The 20,374-nt window shown below is 39.2% G+C and overlaps 1 protein-coding gene across 6 annotated transcripts in view; it reads right to left on the reverse strand.

Moving 5' to 3' along the window:
- The window catches only part of KLHL32 (kelch like family member 32), a 179,751-nt gene that overhangs the window by 134,029 nt on the left and 25,348 nt on the right, over positions 1-20,374 (reverse strand). For 3 of the 6 annotated variants that reach the window (XM_070418055.1, XM_070418050.1, XM_070418051.1), the window contains one exon: positions 4,613-4,704. The exons of 1 other annotated variant lie outside the window; for it this stretch is intronic. In XM_070418055.1, coding sequence (XP_070274156.1) covers positions 4,613-4,635 — 23 coding nt within the window. In that variant the 5' untranslated portion in view covers positions 4,636-4,704. Of the gene's footprint in view, positions 1-1,632; positions 1,761-4,612; positions 4,705-11,700; positions 11,750-20,374 lie in introns of those variants that run through there. 2 more of the 6 variants (XM_070418054.1, XM_070418049.1) reach the window with 1 other exon arrangement.

Consider the following 20,374-nt stretch of genomic DNA (forward strand, 5'->3'; position numbering starts at 1 on the left):
GGATCATTCAGCTGGGCTTGAAATATTCAAGCTTGAAGAAAACAACATGCTAAATATTTAAGGCAAAACTTGGCTCAAGATTCCAAATATTTTGGAACCAATATGTTAGGAATTCTTCAAAGCAGAAACAAATACTGCAACATTTGGCAAAAAAAATAAAGGCTTATCAATCAACAAGCCATTATTGTAGTCTGAAAGTAACTTCCCACTTACTCTCAGATGAAATCTGCAAAAGACCTCAACCCTCTAAATGTTAAGGCATGGGTGGCCACAGAACACAGCTGGAAGATGGCAGGCCCTTTTGAAGCCAACGATAATAAACGAGGAGGAGGCGAAGCAAAGACTATAATGTGCCATGACTACTTTAAGGTGGGGAGCAGAAACATGCTTGCAAACGGCTCCCTTGGCATCTATAACTTATACCAAATTAGCACATGAAACCTCCCCACTCAGAGTAATGTATTCCCAGTATGTGGGGAACAAAGAAGAAGGTAGGAAAATCATATTCCTAAAACTTCCTAAATTACTGAAAAAGACCAAAACCTGAGGCACATTTCCCAGGGATACACAGATTTGAGTGTCTTCCTAAAACTGGGAAAGGTCTTCCATGAAAGTAATGCCACCCCTTCAAAATTCCCAGGTGAGTGCAAAGGGTGCTGGCTTCTCCGAGGCAATCCCAGCAGCCTCCCAGAGGCAGCCCCTAGAACTGTGCTGTCCAATACAACACCCGCTGCATGTGGCTGCTGACCACGGGCGTGAGGGCAGACCTGGCTGAGATGTGCTGTAAGTGTAAAACGCACACCAGATGCCAGACGTAGTGTGGAAAAAGACGGCCAAATATTTTTGATATGCTGGGTTAAACTATATAGCTAAAATTCATTTTACCTGTTTCTTTTTGTCTTTTTAAAAAATGTGACTCTGAAAAATTTAAATCATAAATATGCTTTGCACTATGGTTCTTCTGGACAGTGTACAGGTTTCCTGGGAGCCGGGGCCTTCATTTCCTCCCACCTGAGCTCTATGAGAGCACCAGGCACCCTGTGGAGCTGCCGATGAGCATGGCTGTTCCTGAACCTCACTGGGCCCAGACTCTGGGGTTACAGCAGGGCAAGCCCCAGATGCCCTGAGCAGCAGATTGCTTTTTAGTGATGCCAGGGAGCAACTGTTTGATTGGCCATATGTCAGCAGCCAGGAACAGGGAGATAAATAAATGATGTCTTAGGGAATAGGGCTATTCATGACTTCGAGTCTTTAACTTTCATTCTGAAATTGATGGCAAAAGCTAAAAAGTCACATGCAGAGCATGATGTTCATGACACACTCCTTCCAGAAATATTTATTCATCCTGTGCCAGGTATTGCACTAGGTCCTGGAGATAAAATGGTGAACACACCAAGCTTGGTAGCACCCCTTGTGGAACATTCAGTTTAGCAAGGCAGTTACACATTAATCAAGTAATTTGGCCTTCCTGAAGTACAGCTGGGGCTGTGGGCTGTAGCAAACAGGAGAGAGAGCAGGTTTCCAGTGAGGGGAACAGCAAGTCCTATAATCCCGTGGCAGGAGGGAGCATGACCCTCACACAGAATGTTAATGGCTAGAATTCTGAGGGCAAGGCAGGATATGGTACAGGACCTGGAGCTCAGCAAGAGGTCTTGGCTAGAGGTGTAAATCTGTGACTCGTCTCCGTAGAGAGGGGAATAGAAGCACAGCCAGCTGTGTCTCCAGAACATAGATGACAGACAATCCACAGCCAAAGGTTGCTGAGAAGATAAGAAAGATAGAATTCAAAACACAGAAGCAGGGCTGGGCTCCGCTATGGAAAAGGACTGCCCTCTGGGTGGCAGGAGAGAGGGGATAAGTGGACCAGAACATATTGAAACTCTGGGCATTTTGGACTTGTTGAATATAAAGATTTAGGGGAACCAGTCTCCATAGGACCTGGATAGTTGGGTTTATCTGAGTTGTGATTTTGTCAGGGAAATGCATTGGAAATGCAGGGAGCAAGAGAAATTAAGGATTGAAAAGAGTTGTAGAATCTCAACTGGATGAGAAGGGAAATGAGGGGACAAAAAGGTTGATGGGTTGTAGAAAGTAGCAGGGCCAGTAGATGAGACACTGCAATGAGGTCCAAGTACAACCATGGTGGAGGTAGCTATGAGCGAGACACAGAAGGAGTGGTCCTGGTAAGAGTAAAGTGTTTGATGTGGTTTCAGAAACAGAGCAACTACTGGAGATTCAAGGTCCGAGGTGTGAGCGTGGGAGAGGGTGGTTCAGTGAAGGGAGAAGGACTTCGGGGATAAGCAGGTTGAAGATCCAAGGCCACGAAGTTGGACAGATTCTCCACGCAAACACTGAGAGCACTGGGAAGTTGTAAAGGATTCCTGATGAGGAAGAAGACTGAGACCAGGTGCTAAATGCTCAATGAATGAGGAAATGGCCCAGGCAATAGTGCAGTGGAGGTGAGGGTGAGAGAGGTAAAGAGCACTACCTTCAGAAGCAAGTTTTTGCTGTGTTGTTGTTTTTTTTTCTCAAACAACCAGTTTGAGGAGTAATGATCTCGAAGCAAAACAATGTCCCAGGGTGACAACAATCTCTCTACTCATCCCTAAAACACACAAGACGTGAGGAAATAATAATGCCACGTGAGAGGGCTGCAAGAGAAGTGATGCCTCAGGAGAGGGCGGGTCTCAATGAAGTCAGGACGTGTAGAGTTTTTCAGGGTGAGGGAGATGATAATCATTCCACAGGACGCAGGGGAAGTTTGAAAGGTGGGAAGGGAGGGCTCTGGGTCTCAGCAGAGAAGGAAAGACCACGGTGGAGATGATAGTGCTGTGGAGGACAGCTGGCAATGGGAGTTGATCAGTAAAAACAGAGATGGCAGATTTAAAGAAAAAAAAATCATTTCAGAAGAATGCACGTGGATCCTGGTAGCCAAAAATAAAGCACTTGGTTGAGGTGGTGGCAGACAGATACCATGGTCTTTATGTGCTCTATTGGCTGGAGGACAAATCCAGAGCAGGATTTCTCCATGTCAGTGAAATCGATGTTCTGGGTTAGGTCAGTTTTTGTTTTCTTTTTTTGCTATGGGGGAGAGCATTGGGGGAAGGTTATCTTATGCATTTTAAGATATTTAGCATCCCCGCCCCTGAGTGACAACCAAAAATGTTGCCAGGTATTTGCACAATGTATCTTGAGGACAAACTCATCCCCCTAGAGCAGTGGTTCTCAACCTGTGGGTCGTGACCCCTTTGGCGGTCGAACAACCCTGTCATAGGGGTCGCCTAAGACCATCCTGCATATCAGATATTTACATTACGATTCATAACAGTAGCACTATTACAGTTATGAAGTAGCAACGAAAATAATTTTATGGTTGGGGGTCACAACATGAGGAACTGTATTTAAAGGGCCAGAAGGTTGAGAACCACTGCCCTAGAGAGTCACTGGTCTAGAGCAGCAGATTCCCTTGGGGAGTGCAGAGGCACCATGCCATCAGCAGCAATGCCTGTTTCGGAACACATTTTGGGAACTGGTACTCCCCAATAGCTTCAGAGTTGTGGAGGAAAGCTGGTTTCAGTATTTCATAGACAAATCCAATTCATAATATTTTTATAAAGAAGGTATTTCCCAGGTTTATCACCTTTCTTATTCTTTGATCTGAAGATCCATTTGTTTCCTCAGAGGCTGATGAAGACTTGCCTCCACTGAGACTATTCAAAGGAACACCCTGCATTTCTAAAAGACTGCCTCTCGGTTTGGGGAACGTGCCAAGCTCCATTCTGCCTGAGGCATTTCCCCTTGTCATCCCACCTGCAGAACTCAGATCATAGAGCACTTCCTAAGGAAGGCACTTCCTCGTCCCAGCAATCCTGTACTCTTCCTCCAAAGCACTTCTCACAATGACATTTGAATTATTCCTGGTGTGATTTGCTCATAGAATATACATTTTATAAGGGCAGTAACCTCATCTATGTTATTCACTGCTGGATCCTCTGCACCAAGTAGGGTGCTTGGCTCAATAAATATGTTAAATAAGTAAATTATTAAGAGAAAATGTCATGACTATTTTGAGAATACGTATCACACTCCCCAGTGATTGCTTTAGGATGACAGTCAAATATATGTATAGCTTTCTGATTATTTTTTAAAAATTTATTGGTTTGAGAGAGAAACATTGATTTGTTGTTTTACTTATTTATGCATTCACTGGTTGATTCTTGTATGTGCCCTGACTGGAGAGCGAACCTGCAACCATGGCATGTGGGGATGACACTCTAACCAACTAAGCTACCTGGCCAGGGCCTGATACTTTTTAAAATCATATACCTTCATAGCAGTATGCCTTTTGTTTGAGGGAGGTTAATATCCTAAATAAGAAAAAGATAAAAACTAGTATCAGTCAAAGAATGATGAAACATGTCTAGGTCTGACTAGTAACCAGATCACAGCACCTAGCCCTGGTGTTACCATATGAAACTCACACACACTCTGACTGGCTGGCTTAATTCCTTCAAATATGTGTTGTGCCCCTGCTCTGCACTTGGCCCTGGAATGTGCAGTGTGAAGACTGGGGGCTGACTACACCACGCAGGACATATGCTGCGGGGCTCACCTGAGGCAGTGTTCAGACGGCATTTTCCAGCAGGGTTCTGGGGTCCGCAGGGTCAGCCTAGAGGTTTGCAGCAGAATTGGCAAGCATTCCAGCTGAACAGAAAGACGTGAAAGAAAAGCCCAGTGAGCTAAATGCAAAAAAACGCACCCTTTGGGCCTTTAGATTCCCAAGGAGTTTTACAATTGAGATATAACATTCCGACTGAATGCTCTTTTAATAAACAATAGTCCAAAAAGTTAAGTGTTCAAGTTTTTTTTTTTACTTTATTGAAACCCAACAATAGCTAAATTAAGGGCTACAGTAAAAATTAAAACATCAGGCGGCCAAAGGGAAAAATTTACATTTGATAAACTAAACCTACAAAGTTCTAAACCACAAGTACTAGTTCACTCATCATTTATGCGATTTTACTTTCCTTCCAAACATGAATACCGGGGAAATTAAGATTAAAAAAAGTATGTCTTTGTTAAACGTCTACAGAAATATGATTTTCTATTCAAGGAGCAGATTTCTGAAAACCAGATTTAAAAAAATAACATACAGAGAGGATGAAAATTAGTAGAAAATAGGAAATAGATTCTCAGAAGAGCTTTAGGATTAGCATAGTTGGAAATATATAATAGGATGAAGTTATCAACCTTGAAATTGCTCCTTGCCTATATATTCATTTAATCTCACCCCAACCCTCCAGCCCCCCCTCACAGCCCGTGTTTTCAATCACTGGTGTAACTCTAAAGAGAAAATTAAATTATTTGAATAGTCTGGCACCTGGTCCATGACGATGCTTTACAACTCTCATTAGAGGGTCTAGCACCTACTTTCTAATACACTCAAGTGGAAAAATTAATTCCAACCCGGAAAATCTTAAGCAGGTTCTCTTCTGCCTCAATTATATTTTGAAAAGCAATAACAAGGTAAAAACACTTATAAAAGGAATGTGTTAAGCTGTGCCTATTTCTGCTGATTTGTACAAAAGAGGAAACTATGGTTTCCAATATGACTAAAATATAGTATTTGTTATAGTGTATACAAACCCTCAATTAGGTATGCTATATAGTAATTCATATAGATATATCATAATTTGCTTCAGTATCCCATTGTTATTGAACATCAGGTTTTTTCTAACATTATTCATACAATTATATTTTTTATTTCTTGTTTTCTTTCTTCATCTATAATTATAAAAAATAGGATATCTATACTTTCATTTATTTCAAATTTGTTTTGACAAACCTAAAAATGAGCATCACTTTCAATGATTCCATTATGACTGAGTAGGGCAGGGGCTGAGAATAATTCAAAGCACACTGTTTTATTATCTAAGATACTTTCTTAGTAACCTATCACTGCTACGGTTTCCTTTCAGAATCTAGGTTATCATCTCCAGGCGATTATAGCCTAACACAAACACTAACAGAGATGGTCACTTGAATTTTAAAATGGCAAAAGAATGCTTATTATTATAGACAGGTAACAAAAAACTTAACCTTTCTGAAATTCAAATATTTTTAAACTCACCCAATAACAAGGCAAATGAAGAACAAGTATCCTAAAAGTTAAAATCATCCAAAATTAAAGGACACATTGAACTTTTTATTTTTCAGACATTCCAAAAATTATAATAAAAAATCATAAGATAAATTAAATTCCCTTATTATTTGGAAACCAACTCACTAAATGAGCTATTTTTATACTAATCCTACCTTTTTTTAAAAATGTTGATATTGTGCTCATCATTAACTTTGAAATAGTACATTAACATATTATTTCTCTCCATCCTGAATTTTTTGGTTCTCTCTGAAATTTTGCACCTCATTCACCTCACCCTAGTCTCAGCTCTGTTCTCTGTCCTGTAGATTAGTAAACTAAGAAAGCAATTCTGCAGGGAAAGAAACAGAAAAAAAAGAAGCAGACATACAGAGAAAAGGTTAGAGGCAAGAAATGGAAAGAGAGGACATTCTGGATTTTCCATGCATTCCTGCCTCTGGGGTACATAAATAACCTAGACCTTTATAACAAATTCCATGTCTTATTTAGGCTAACACAACTGGAGATTAAAAGATCCCCAAGAAAATCAAGTAGAGTCCTATCTAAGATTTTGTTTGGGGATAATAGGGTGGGGGTGGTGGTGGGGTCTGCTGCTTTAAAAACACAGAGACCCATATTCATATTACTTCTATGGGAAAATGCATTCCAAGAAATTCCCAGAAAACATAGGTTTAAATAAGTAAGGTACACAATTTTGTGACACTTAATGCTATTTCCTCTGCATTCTTTAAATGACCAAGCTCCTGAAGACACCGTTTAACTGCTTTCCACACAAATTCATTACATGAGAAGGCAAATGTAGTCTATGCCCGTGGCTTAGTGGTCAACCACTGAATGTATAAAATATTATTTTGGTGAACAGAGAATTTACTGACTTCACTAAACATAATTTAAAGGCAAGGCATATATTTATAAAAATAGGAAAACATATGTTAAAATCTTAAGTATCTTTTAATCAGCTTTCAAGCTTAGCTTAATGCTCTTGGAAAGGGGGAAGGGGATTTCCCTCTGCAGCTTCATTACTACATGAGAACAAGGCAGGTACAGTGCTTTCTGTTTACCAGTGTAGAGTCTGGCTGCTAAACAGTGGAACCAACAAAACATGCACTGTCCCCCAAAAGACTAGTACCACAGATTTCCATCTTTGTGGTTAAAAATGCAACCAAATAAACTTAGCTTGCAAACACAAGTGAAGCAAATATTTTATAAAATGGAGCCATGTTCACATATCAACTTGCGGTCATGATAGCTGGCCCACCCCACACCACCCACATCACTGTCTCTCCTTTTATTCACAAAACTGAATCACACATAATGATTTGCTCAGGTGACAGGTATGAAGGTGAATTTTCACATTTGTTTCACTGTTTGCTAATGTAGTTCACGTGCTAAGTACTATTTTTTTAATGCCAAAAATATGTATGGCAGCAATCCTCCCAGGACTGTTCCCACAGCCTCTGAGCAGCGTGGGATGCTCCAGGCCCCCCTTCAAGCTCTCCAGCGGAAGCCTGCACTCATCTGGGGGGACACAGCAAGCATTTCTCAAAACTACAGTAGTTCTTGCACATAGTTGATGTTATTCACTGGCATCACTCTTAGGAAATGTTCATTATTGCAATCCCCTCTTTTACTGTGAGTTTCTTCTCAAATATCTGTTTGGTACATAGGATTGATGGGGTTTCTTTAATCTTCATAGCTTTTATTTTCATTAAAATGTTTCAAGGTTGCCAGGTCTTCACTTAGAATGAAATTTTTGGACATTGAAAATAGTATTTTCAGAGGAAAAATATCTTATTAAACCATAGTAGTGTGAAAAGGAACAAATAAAGTAAATGTCTAACAGGTCTGACTTGGTTAAGTGCAAAGAAAGACCAGACAGACTAATGTAGGATAATATGATCAACAAACATAAAATACTAAAAGCTATCTTTAGCTATTTTAATTACGGGATGTACACCAATACGACCAAAATACTAGTATAAGAAACTGGCTTATTCTTGTTCCTTTTAAAAAATACTTGATGATTTTTGAAAATATTAGTTATTCTTGATCTCAGCAACTTATAGAAATTAAAGGGAAATATCAGCAGATTTTAAGCAGGCAGAAGAAAAATGCAAGAGATAAAGAGGTGGTTTATAGGAATCAAGCCTGGATAAAAGAAATATGAATTATAGTTGCAAGTCTTGAGCATTAAAAACTAGTTACATTAGATGATTCTTCAAATATATTCAAGGGCTTGTTGAGCCCAATCAACCAATTACATCAAATTAATATATCTTGAAAAGAAATGTTTCTTCTAAGCATAAAAGAATTAGGACACATCCAAATGGCCCCAATCATTATTTTACTTATGTATTACATACGGTGTTAATTTACCTTTAATTCTAAGTATTTCATAAATTGGTTTATTTTTAACACCAATAAATCAGTGTATTTTTAAAAACAGTACATCATCATATCATGTCTGATAAATAATATTAGATATTCCTTTCATCTGAAAGACAGTCAGGGGCACCCCACTGGCATACTTTCCTATATGGACTATTCTTTCCTGGAGATTAACAAGGTTGCTTGCCCTTTCAGACAGTGAACAACACATCTAAGCTCTCCCTCCAAATAATAAAGAAATGAGATGATTTAGCTCTAACAGGAACAGTCCAATGTACAATTTAATCCCTGACTAGGAATGTAGACCAAAAGAACGAAATTGCTCCTTTCTTACAAAACCATACAACCCCTGTAATATATAAAATAGAGGACAATTATTCAGGATATATTCCTGAGATCATACCTCTAAAGTCTTTCTTTTAAACAATGGCCATTATAAGTTTTAAATTAAAAATAATTTGAAATAATCACCACTTCACCTACTATCATGAGCCAAAAGCTTTCTTTGATTACGTGCATGATCTCATTAATCCTACAAATTATCTGATATTATTATTCTTATTTTATTGATAAGGAACTTAGGGATGAGTACTTCACAAAAAAATCACAGGACTAGGAATTGGTAGTGTTGGGGGTCAAAACTTATTCTGTTTAACTCCAAAGTTTGCACTATTAATTATCCTGCTCTAATCCCAAATTTTACTAAAAAAATCATAAAACTATTACTTTTAAAGGCATATAGTATTACCCTCTTATCCAAGAGGGATTCATTCCAAGACGCCCAGTGGATGCCTGATATACTACGTTTTTTTCCTACACATACATAACTTTTCACTTAAAGGAATCACTTTATGGCTTCTCGTTGGCATATCCAAATCACCAGCATGACTACTCTTGGGCTTTGGGCCCTTGTTAAGTAAAATAAGGAGACTTGAGCACAAGCATTGTGATACCAGCACAGTGGATCTGATAACCTACATGGCTACTGAGTGACTAATGGGTGGGTAGCATATTCAGTATGGATAAGCTGGACAAAGGGAGAATTCACAGGACAGAGAGGATGGTGTGAAATATTATCACACTACTCAGCATAACATACAACTTAAAACTTACGAATTGTTTAGTTCTAGAATTTACCATTTGATATGTTCAACAACAGTTGACCATGGAAAGTGAAACTGCAGATAAGAGAGGACTACTGTGACTAAAACTAAAAATACACATTACATGAAAATTATAGAAAAAATATAGTCAATGAATGCTAAATAATATAAGACACAAGTATATATGTAATGATATACTAAGTATTTCTTATAATCCTATGAGAGAGGGGAAAAATCAAAAGGCAAAAGGCGAAATATCTTTTTGCAGATGGACCTCATCAGAGGTTGCCTGAACACACCAACAACCACTGTAAATTGGCCAGGCATGATAATCCAAAATAAACAAATATTTGTAATAGGGAGAGAGCAAACTCCTTTTATATTATGAAACACACTAAATCATCAATTGTTTTGAAGAAGGTGATACGTAACCATATTTCTTAGTTAGGGAAGGAGAGCCAATGCCCATGAAATTTATGAAAGCTCATGCAGCAGAGCTTCAAGGTCTTCTATTATATTTAACACTATACATACTTGAAAGCATCAAGTAACATGCTTAGTACACAGTGGTGCTCCATAAACATTAATTTGACTCCCCTTCCCTATCTCCCATATGGAAATATAGAGGCCACTCTCTGCAAAAGTGTAGATAAGAGCATGGCTGGGAGAGAAACTGAACATATCAGATGTCACAGTCGGCCCTAGGTAGAACCTGACCAGATGAAGTTAACAGGGCTCAAGAAATTGCTCTGCATTTCATTAGAAAACAATTATCAAAATGGAGAAAGTGTAGCTTGTCAGCCACGTGAAATTTTTAAAAATCCAATAATTTGTACAACTATAAGTAGTTGTCAAAAGAGCAAGAGATAGAAGACAAGTCATTAATATTGTCTATATGTAAAGTATGCACACATCAGTAAGAAAAAGATGAATCACTCCATAGGAAATAACGGACAAAGAGTATAAACAGGCAAATCACCAAAGAAGAGATAGAAAGGAACTGGAAACATATTAAAATGTTCCCTCTGGTTAGGAATAAAAATGCAAATGAGTCATCAAAATGCCATTTCCTTGCAATCACATTGGCAAAGAAGAATGATGGCCAATGGCAGCAAGGAAAATGATGTTCTTATGCAATGCAGCTGGCTATCTAAATTGGCACAAGCATTCTGGAGGGCAATTTGTAAATATGTATCAAAGGCCTTAGAATGGGCAAACCCTTTGATCTAGAAATTCCACAAGTAAAAAACCAACCTATAGAACTAATCAGGCAAGTGTGCAAAGATATATGTACAAGGAGATCCAGTGGAGTGTTGTTTATACAAGCAAAAAGTACAAGCAATCATGTTAGGGGATGAGTTAAATGCTTTATCTCCTTCAATGGAGAACCAAACAGTAATTTAAAATGGTTATATCCTATATAATCCTATATAATAAAACCCTAATATGCAAATCGACTGAACAGAGGAATGACTGGTCACTATGATGCGCACTGACCACCAAGGGCAGATGCTCAATGCAGGAGCTGCCCCTGGGTGGTCAGTGCGCTCCCACAGGGGGAGTGCTGCTTAGCCAGAAGCCGGGCTCATGGCTGGCGAGCACAGCGGTGGTGGCAGGAGCCTCTCCTGCCTCTGCAGCAGCGCTAAGGACCCCTTGGGTGATGTCTGCAGGGAGCAGGCCTAAGTCAGCAGGTGGACATCCCCTGAGGGGTCCCAGACTGTGAGAGGGTGCAGGCCGGGCTGAAGAACCCTCCCGCCCCCAGTGCATGAATGTCGTGCACTGGGCCTCTAGTATATACTTTTTAACATTAAAAAATACTTACATGCTTTAAGAGAAAAATAATAAATCAATACATACTGTAAAACCAATTTTGTAATAATATATATTTTAGATGTTAATGATGATTATTCTTCATTATAGAAAAGCTTTTTAAAATTAGTTATCTGTGTTTTTTACTGTTTCTATAGTAAGCATGTACTATGTATATGTGTAATTAAAAACAAGGATGAATAAGAAAATGAGGTTTTGTGTCCAAAATCCAGTACTTACCAGACATACAACTTTAGATCAGTCAGCTAATTCCAAGACTCAGTTTCTTCATATATAAAATTGGCACAATAACAAATGCTATCTCTCAGGGCCAGTCTGAGAATAAAACTAAAAACAAAAAGCACTTTGAAACTGTAAAGTATTTGGTGAACATTGGTTGTTGTTACTAGCTGAAAGTCCAAAAAAAGACAACCCTATAAAGAAAGAACCTGATAGACTCTCAGGTGACATAAGATTAGAGTGGAGGAAATGCTAGTCCTCCTTCACCTGCACAGGTCATCACAGGTGGCAGTGTAGTTGTTTCTTAGTGTCATGTGAAAGGGAAGGGGTCGTGATGATGAAGATGATGAAGATGATAGGACAACCTTTATTAAGCACTTAATAAGCGGCCAGCACAGGAACTGGTTTACTTACCTGATTTAATCCATCAGGCATCTTACTATCCCCTTTTTATGAATCAGGACATTAAAGCTTAAAGAGGTCAAGTAATATGTGGAAAGGTGCACAACTGATAAGTGATAAAACCAGGCTTCCAACCCAGCAGACTTGCCCCAGAGTCCACACTCTTCAATACACCTGACACTAATTAAAGGAATGTATCCCAGGACACAGTGCTCAAGAGGGCAGGGCCAATAGCCATGAGCACCAGGGCCAGAGGGCTAAAGCAACATCAACTTGGAGTCAAAATGAAGGAAGTTTCCAATAATCTAAGATGACCAAAGACTGGAGAATTTACCATGCAAGGTAATATCTCCATCACTGCAAGTGAAATTGAGACTATAATACACATTCAAGGTTGTTCTGAAGGGAACTCAAATGGCCCTAGGCCTGCCTGCCCCATAGAAGCCCACGGCAGGATCAGGACCTACAACCACCACCGGCTGGTGTCTCCTAAGGACGTCCCTGTTATGCGGTGAACTGTGTCCCTCCAAGCTCACATGTTCAAACGCTAACCCCCTCAGAGTGTGACTGTGTTTGAAGACAAGGCTTTTAAAGAGGTAATTAAAGTAAAAAGAGTTTTATGGGTGAGCTCTAATCCAATGTGACTGGTGTCCCTATAAGAAGAGGTTAGGACACATATGAGTACAGAGGAGACACCATGCGAGGACATGACAAGAAGGCAGCAGCTACAAGCCAAGGAGATGGGCTTAGAGAGAAACCAACCCTGTGGACACCTTTTCCTAGGACATGCATCCTCCAGAACAAATAGAAATAATTTTTGTTGGTTAAGCCACCCAGTCTGTGGGACTTTGTTATGGCAGCCCTAGCAAACGAATATAGCAGGGCAGAGCCCACTATGGGCCAGTCCTTGTCCTTGGCTGCCCTCTCATCACCACTCTACACTGAAATCAGCCATCTCCGGCCACTCCTAACTTGGCCTACCCGTCTCTGCCTTCCTCATCTCATAGGCTGTGCCAGGCACCCTGACCACCATGCCTCTAGGTCTGGGACAGCCAGAGCTCTGCTCAAAGCTGGGCCACAGGTGACTGAGAAACCACCAGCCATAGGGAACCCCTGGCCTGACAGCTGCCTCTCAACTCATGCTCCCCAGGAGTATCTGGCTTCCACCTTTACATTTCCAGTCAGTGCTCACCTTTCTCCGGGTGCTATAACCCACCACTCTCCAAGGAAATTCCCTCTGGAAAGCTGCTTAGACTCCTAGGCACAGAGTTTGTTTTACTGGAGCCATTTCCTTCCCAGGTTATGTAAGTACTGTGGGGGCCCCAGCAGCCAGGAAAGAGAGTCCAGAGTATGGGAGACAGGCACCTGCCATCTCCCTGTGTCCCAAGGCCAAGTGCTGTATACCTGTAAGCCTTCTCCATAACTTCAGTGATCACTTTCCTTCAGGGGCCTTCTACCAAGCTGCCTTTCATGGATAACCCCACCAGTCTGTCACACATGACTACAAACGTGTACAGCCTTTCCAATTCAGTCCTGCTGCTGGATCCACCCTCAGAGGAGAGGGAGGGACACTACCCACTTCCACATGCTGTGGAGACCCAGCTCCAGCCAAGATACCCAGGTACAAGGCAGTCAACTGAATATAGGCAAAAACCTTTGGCCATCTGGTTATCTCACTGCTCTGCTTCAAAAGGTTGTGATAAGGTCAAATTCCCTAAAATTGCACCCCTGCTAACATCGCTAGCATTGTATCCTGTCACTTGACTTCTTGTTTTCTGGTCACAGTCATGCAGATCTACTCATCCACACTGAACAACTGTTCTCTCCCTTCAGGATACTGGTACCTCTCTTCTTTGCCTGTTTAGCTCCTATTTATACTGCAAGTTTCAGATGTTACTTCCTCTGGGAAGCCTCCCTTAACCTCCCAGGTCTGAGTTAATTACTCTTCTACATGCTCCAATAACACCTAAACATCCACACTCAGAATCAACACTCTGTATAATTACTTGTTTGGAGAAAGGGGAGGCCAAAATCTATTGCACCCACCTCATTTCCACCCATACTCTACCCCCAGGTAGTAAGCTCTTTAAATGGGGTGACTATTCAACTTGGGATAGTCATAGTTCTGCCTGGTGTCCTAGTGTAATTATCAATTGCATCCCTATTGTTCTCTGTTGTTTCCCAGTTTGGATGATACGTTTTTTGGTCATCTTGACTATAAAGGGAGGATCCACATTTTTTTTTTGTTCACTGTCTTGAATCTGTTAGAATGACAATTGTGCTCACAAAATCCCCAAAAGCAGACAGAGTAAAAGTACAATACCTCTCCATTTTAGAATGAAGAGAATGACATCTCAATCCCAGATTATTTGCATATATTGAATCACAACATGTTAACTTATATTACAAAATTCATGCCCTAAAAGAATAAAGTGCTGCACTGAATATAAAAAAGTTCTCTAATAAGAAAGAACAAGGATGAAGTTTCTAGCCACCCTCATGAATACAGCTAAAGACCTTGGGAACCAAACTAAAATATAATGTTTAAGTCAGTTCTTCCAGTCACATTAGCACACCCCTTTTCAGTTCTTCCTTTAATTTAATTTTTAGCTCCATCACTCCTCTATGAATAGAAGCACAAAATGCTGGGATCAGTTACACAGTCTTGTCAAAATAACCTAACCTGCAATTATAACATCCTAAGGTGCTTTTGAAAAATGCTGCCATGAAAACTTTTTTCTTAAAGAAAATGCTATAGAGCTCACACTACTGAAAATTAAATCTTCCCGCTGAATATTTATAGATGGCACAATGTACAAATTATTTATATGATAAGTAACATTATTATAGAGCAAAAACATCAATAAGCTTCACTAATATACTTAAAAAACTCTGTATAAAAAGTTATTCATCCGACAGTAAATGAACAGTCCCCTCTGATTAATAGTTGTTTTCTAACAATCAGAAAATGTGGTTTACAGTTCCCCAACCTATGATCTAGATGTAACCCAGACTCTGCCTTTCAAATAGCTTATAATCTGCAAAGCAAGGTATAGCATCCATACTTTTCTTCTATTTTCTTTTCTTTTCATCCATGCGTTTTCTTCTATTGAGAGATGTACAATATGTTCCTCATTTTAAAATGTCTAAAATTGAGGTTGTACCTTGAGTCAATATATTCACTAGTATGCTACTGTTTTCTCCCTTAAAAAGCTGTTGTGTGTTTCACATCTGCAAGAAGCGTTAGAACTGGGGAAGCACTGTAATTTATGTACCTACTTAAGGAAGCTAGGAGTACAGGTACTATTACATTTGATTCTTACAATGATCTAGCATTATAAGAACTAAATAGGTCAATTTTTTTAGGAGAAAAAAAAAAACAGAGATTCAATAAGCTGAAATACTTGAGGTAAAAAGAAAAAGAACTGGTAACTGGTGAAGCTGATGTTCAGATGCAGCTCTGTTACATTCTGCCGCACACACTGGCTACCAAAGGCAAGATGGATGAGTTAGAATGGCAGGGGAAAGGTAAATGAAGCGAGATAGGTGTGAGTTAGAGTGGTGGAGGAAAGTTAAATGAAGCGAGGTGGGTGTGAGTTAGAATGGCAGAGGAAAGGTAAATGAAGTGAGATGGGTGTGAGTTGAGTGGTGGAGGAAAGTTAAATGGAGAAGCACTGAAGAACACAGAGAGGAAGAAATGGCTTTCCCCATTAAAAGATATTGCCCTAACCGGTTTGGCTTAGTGGATAAAGCATTGGCCTGTGGACTGAAAGGTCCCAGGTTCCATTCCAGTCAAGGGCATGTACCTTGGTTGCGGGCATATCCCCAGTAAGAGGTGTGCAGGAGGCAGCTGATCATCGATGTTTCTAACTCTATCCCTCTCCCTTCCTCTCTGTAAAAAAAATCAATAAAATATATATTTTTTAAAAAAATATATGGAGGCTTCCAGGTTATACTTTTGTAAAATAAGAACTATATCAACTGGAGATGCAATATAGACATATCTTCAATCAGCTATCTTTAAACAGGAAGCCCTTTGGGTGACTTGCCTTTTCATACCCATTTTACTGATTAGGAAATTGAGGTTTAGAAAAATGAAGTAACTTCATGAAGGTCACACAACCAGTATAGGAGCCAGGGTGTGAAAACCTAGGCAGTCTGCCTCCAGAACCCACCCTGAATCTCCAGCTGGTAAAGGGTTCTAATTTTATGAAAGTGTAACTCAGAAACCTCCATTTCTTTGAGTATGCTGTACTTCTCATCTGGAATGACAGGAATAAACATGCTAATTCTCTCAGGAAAAAAACAACAACAATATTTTGTTTTCTATGAAAACAGCGATCTGACCAGACCGAATAACAATGAATTTACTCTAACTAACCAGTCACTAACCATCTTCTTACTTACTCCTTCAACAGGGCGTTTAAATAGCACTTACCATATGCAGGAATGCATGCAAAGGAGCAAGATTAAATCAAAATGTCTGTTTTTTTTAACATGACAGGTGATAAAAGTGATCACTTCTTAAAACATAATTTTCTTCTCTCTCTCTCTCTCTCTCAAAGAGAGGTAAGAAAGAAGAAGGGGCATGGGCATGAGGTTAAGCTCTTTCAGCTGGGATGAGCTACACTTGGACACCTGAACTGTGAATTACAGTGGCAGGGACCATGTCCCACTCACCTCTATGTTAGCAGAAGCTTTGTTCCTAGAAGTCTTGCTAATAAATGAATTGTACATAAATTGTCTTATTTAAGGAATTAATGGGCTTTCACCACAAATAAAGAAGTTCCAGACACCTCCAAAAACACTTTTCTCAGTCATTGAAAAGGCACTCCAAGTTTCTTATAGAATATCACATAAACCTAACAACTTCAAGACATCAAGATCAAAATTAAATTCAAGTTTCATTTTCATTTAAAAATTAACATGGCTTTAAAACTTGACTGACATACACTCCATGGCTAAGAGTCTTCAATTTTAAAAACAACCGTACATTGTCCTGCTTTGTAAACAAGGAGGCTCAGGACACACTACTCCAAAATATGGCACGTTGGCATACTGAATATTTCAAGCTGAAGGGATCTGAGAAACAGTATGGGCAAGAAGGACTTTCTGACCTTCCCCAGAAGCAAGTCATAAAACACTTGTGAGAGGTGTCCTCCCTACACCAAGATGCTGGGAGGAATCTGAATGAACAAGCCTTGCTGTTTCCCCCAGTTGCTCCTACCATGTTTTAGACTGTCATGTTTTCCTAAGACTTTCCACTTCTCATCAAAAATTGCATAAAAATGCTCAGGTTTAACCACTTCTGATCTTTACTTCCATAGGAAAGCCTTCATGTCACATAAAACTTTTATTAAATAAATCTGTATGTATGCTTTTTTTCTTGTTGCTGTCTTTTATTACAGGGGCCCTAGCTGAGAACTTAGGAGGGCTGAGAAAAAATAGTTTTTTTTCCTCACCTACATACAGAATAACAGAGCAGCAAGATGAAGCACTCTGGAAATATAATGAGCACTCAAAATATACTAAAGTCATAATTTTACAATTATCAAAGAACACAGAATATTTATTTGAGCAACAATTTCTAAAGTCCAAAAGTCAGTAGTGGCAAGCCTTCAAATACTGAGTTTCTTTTTCTTAATTTTAATTAATACCAATCTTTGAGAAATATTCAAATGTAGGGGGAAATAAAGATAAAAATTTACTTTCTGAATCACAATACCAATTACACTGTGAATATGTATTTGTAAACAATGCAAAATCATTAATCAGACTGGGGAACTTGTAAGACATTTTCTTATGAAATTAAGTAAGAAAGGTCATTAACTTGTACAACCCTGTTATGTATGATTCAGTCAAGTAGAAAATATTAATAACTTAAAAAAATTAAAATGAGCCCTGGCCAGTGTTGTTCAGTAAGGGTCACAAGTCCATTTCCTGGTCAAGGTCAGGTTTCTGGGTCGCAGGTTCGATCCTCATCCCCATTGGGGTACCTGTGGGAGGCAACCAATAGCTGTGTCTCTCTCACATCAACGTTTCTCTCTCTCTTTCCCCATCCTCCCTCCATTTCTTCCACTCTCTCTAAAAGTATCAATAGAAAAAATATCCTCGGGTGAAGATTAACAAAAATAAAATAAAAATAAAAACTAAAAATGAAATTACCAAATTTCAAAAAATGTGTCAACATTATACAAAAAGATGGTGGCAACAATGGAAATAGACTCAGAGACTCTGGATCTGGTTTAAAGAGTAATGATGACAAGTGTGGTCAGATGTGAAGTATGGCAGAAAAAGAATGACAGAGAAACAAGATCGATTCACCAGAGTATCAGATCTGGATCATATTACTACAATTCATATGAAGTAACATTTGTGAGGACTTTAGGAATACTCATCCATTCAAAAATATTCATTAGCTCTGTGTGCCGCTCTGTGTGCCCCTCTGTCCTCTAGTACACACAGGTTAAAACAAGACAGATGATTCCCCTATTTTCATAGAACTTAATATTCAAGGGGGGAAGAAACAGCAAATAGACAAGAAAACACTGTTTAGTAATGGGTATTATATCGAATAATGGGATGTGATGAAGTCAATGGGCATTTAGTTTGAGTGGTCAGATAGTCTCCCAGGAAATGAGGGTAATCTAAATATATCACTTGATTATAAGAATATTTCGAAGTCAGAGAGAAGAAAGTTTTCCACATTGTTTTGTGATTTGAGACATGTTTTGAATTGCTACATGACTTTCTGGCATGAGTCAGAAGAGGAGGAGGAGAGTGGAGTCTGTTTTCTGGGCTCAGTCAATAGGCTTGGGTGAGCTCAATAAGTAGGAGGATGGATTCAGAGAGAATAGTGTGGGAGAGCCTGAGGAGGAACATAGCTGTCAAATCCATCATGTTTGATATTTCACAATGACTGAGGTAGAATCCTTCCTTTATCAATCCTATGTTTCCCAATGTACAAAATCTAGATTCACATAATGTTGATGTTTCTTTTCTAGTGTATTTTATAATGAATATATTATTGCCCTTTGGTAATATCCTATTTATATAGGATACATAGTATATAGTGCTATATACTATTAGGGAAAACAAAACCATGATTTTATTTCATGAAGAAAGCATGCCAGAATTATATCCCATATTTTTTTAAAGTATATTTTTATTGATTTCAGAGAGTGAGAGGGAGAGAGATAGAAACATCAATGATGAGAGAGAATCCTCCTGCATGCCCCCCACTGGGGATGGAGCCTTCAACCCAGGCATGTGCCCTTGACTGGAATCGAACCCTGGACCCTTCACTCTACAGGCTGACACTCTATTCACTGAGCCAAACCAGCTAGGGCTATATCCCATATTTTTAACCATTTGTACACCATAAGCATCTATAGACACAACTAGCAGACCTTTTTTAATTAAATTCAAAATATTGTGGCAGTTAACTGGTTAATTGTGTATCACAGAAAAATAGACTTGCCTACCTACATCACAAAATTTTTTTTATTTATCCCCAGGAATTATCTAATGTCTTATCCACATACCATTAAAAAATACTTTTGGTCTCTCTGAAGAGATTTCCAGTAAGCCACCTATAGTAATTTACCAAGCAGAGGATATGAACCCAATCTCAAGTTTGAGGTAAAGTGACTTTCCCAAGATCATGGAGATAATACCCAGGGTTAGAATCCAGGCAAGTCTGACTAGATTACATTCTCATCATAGACTATGCTGCCTCCAGCATTAGTAACAGAGAATAGCTGGACTCTAGAGTAATTTTTCAGAAAGTAAAATCTCTTTCATAACTGCTCAATAATTTCCAAGATGTCAGCTATCACAGAAAATTTTCCGGAAAATAGTCGGCATAACCATTTCTCTTGTGGACCCTCAAAAATCTAGCCTTGAGCTCCAGAAAGGCATTAAAGACGAGGATAAGAGAGCAAGCATTGTAGTCAAACTGTCTGGTAACACTACCAGCCCACTAGCAACATGACCATGGGCAATTATTTAACACCTCTGTGCCTCAGCTTCCTTATTCTATAAAAGGGTGTTGATAACACCACCCACCTCACAACATAGGTAAAAGGGTTTCATGAGTCAGCATAAGCAGAGAACTAAGACTGGTGTTAAGAACATAAAATTTACAAAAGTGTTAGCTGTCATCATTATTATGCTAGACTAAAAAAGTCTACAGACTCAACCTTTCCCTACCTCCCCATCTGCACTTCTGAATTACCATATCTTTATATACTGAGGTATTAGGTAAATGAAA

Source organism: Myotis yumanensis, unplaced genomic scaffold (assembly GCF_028538775.1).
Source record: "Myotis yumanensis isolate MYYU_CA2020_CCGP unplaced genomic scaffold, mMyoYum1.0.hap1 SCAF_6, whole genome shotgun sequence".
In the NCBI taxonomy this organism is placed as follows: Eukaryota; Metazoa; Chordata; class Mammalia; order Chiroptera; family Vespertilionidae; genus Myotis; species Myotis yumanensis.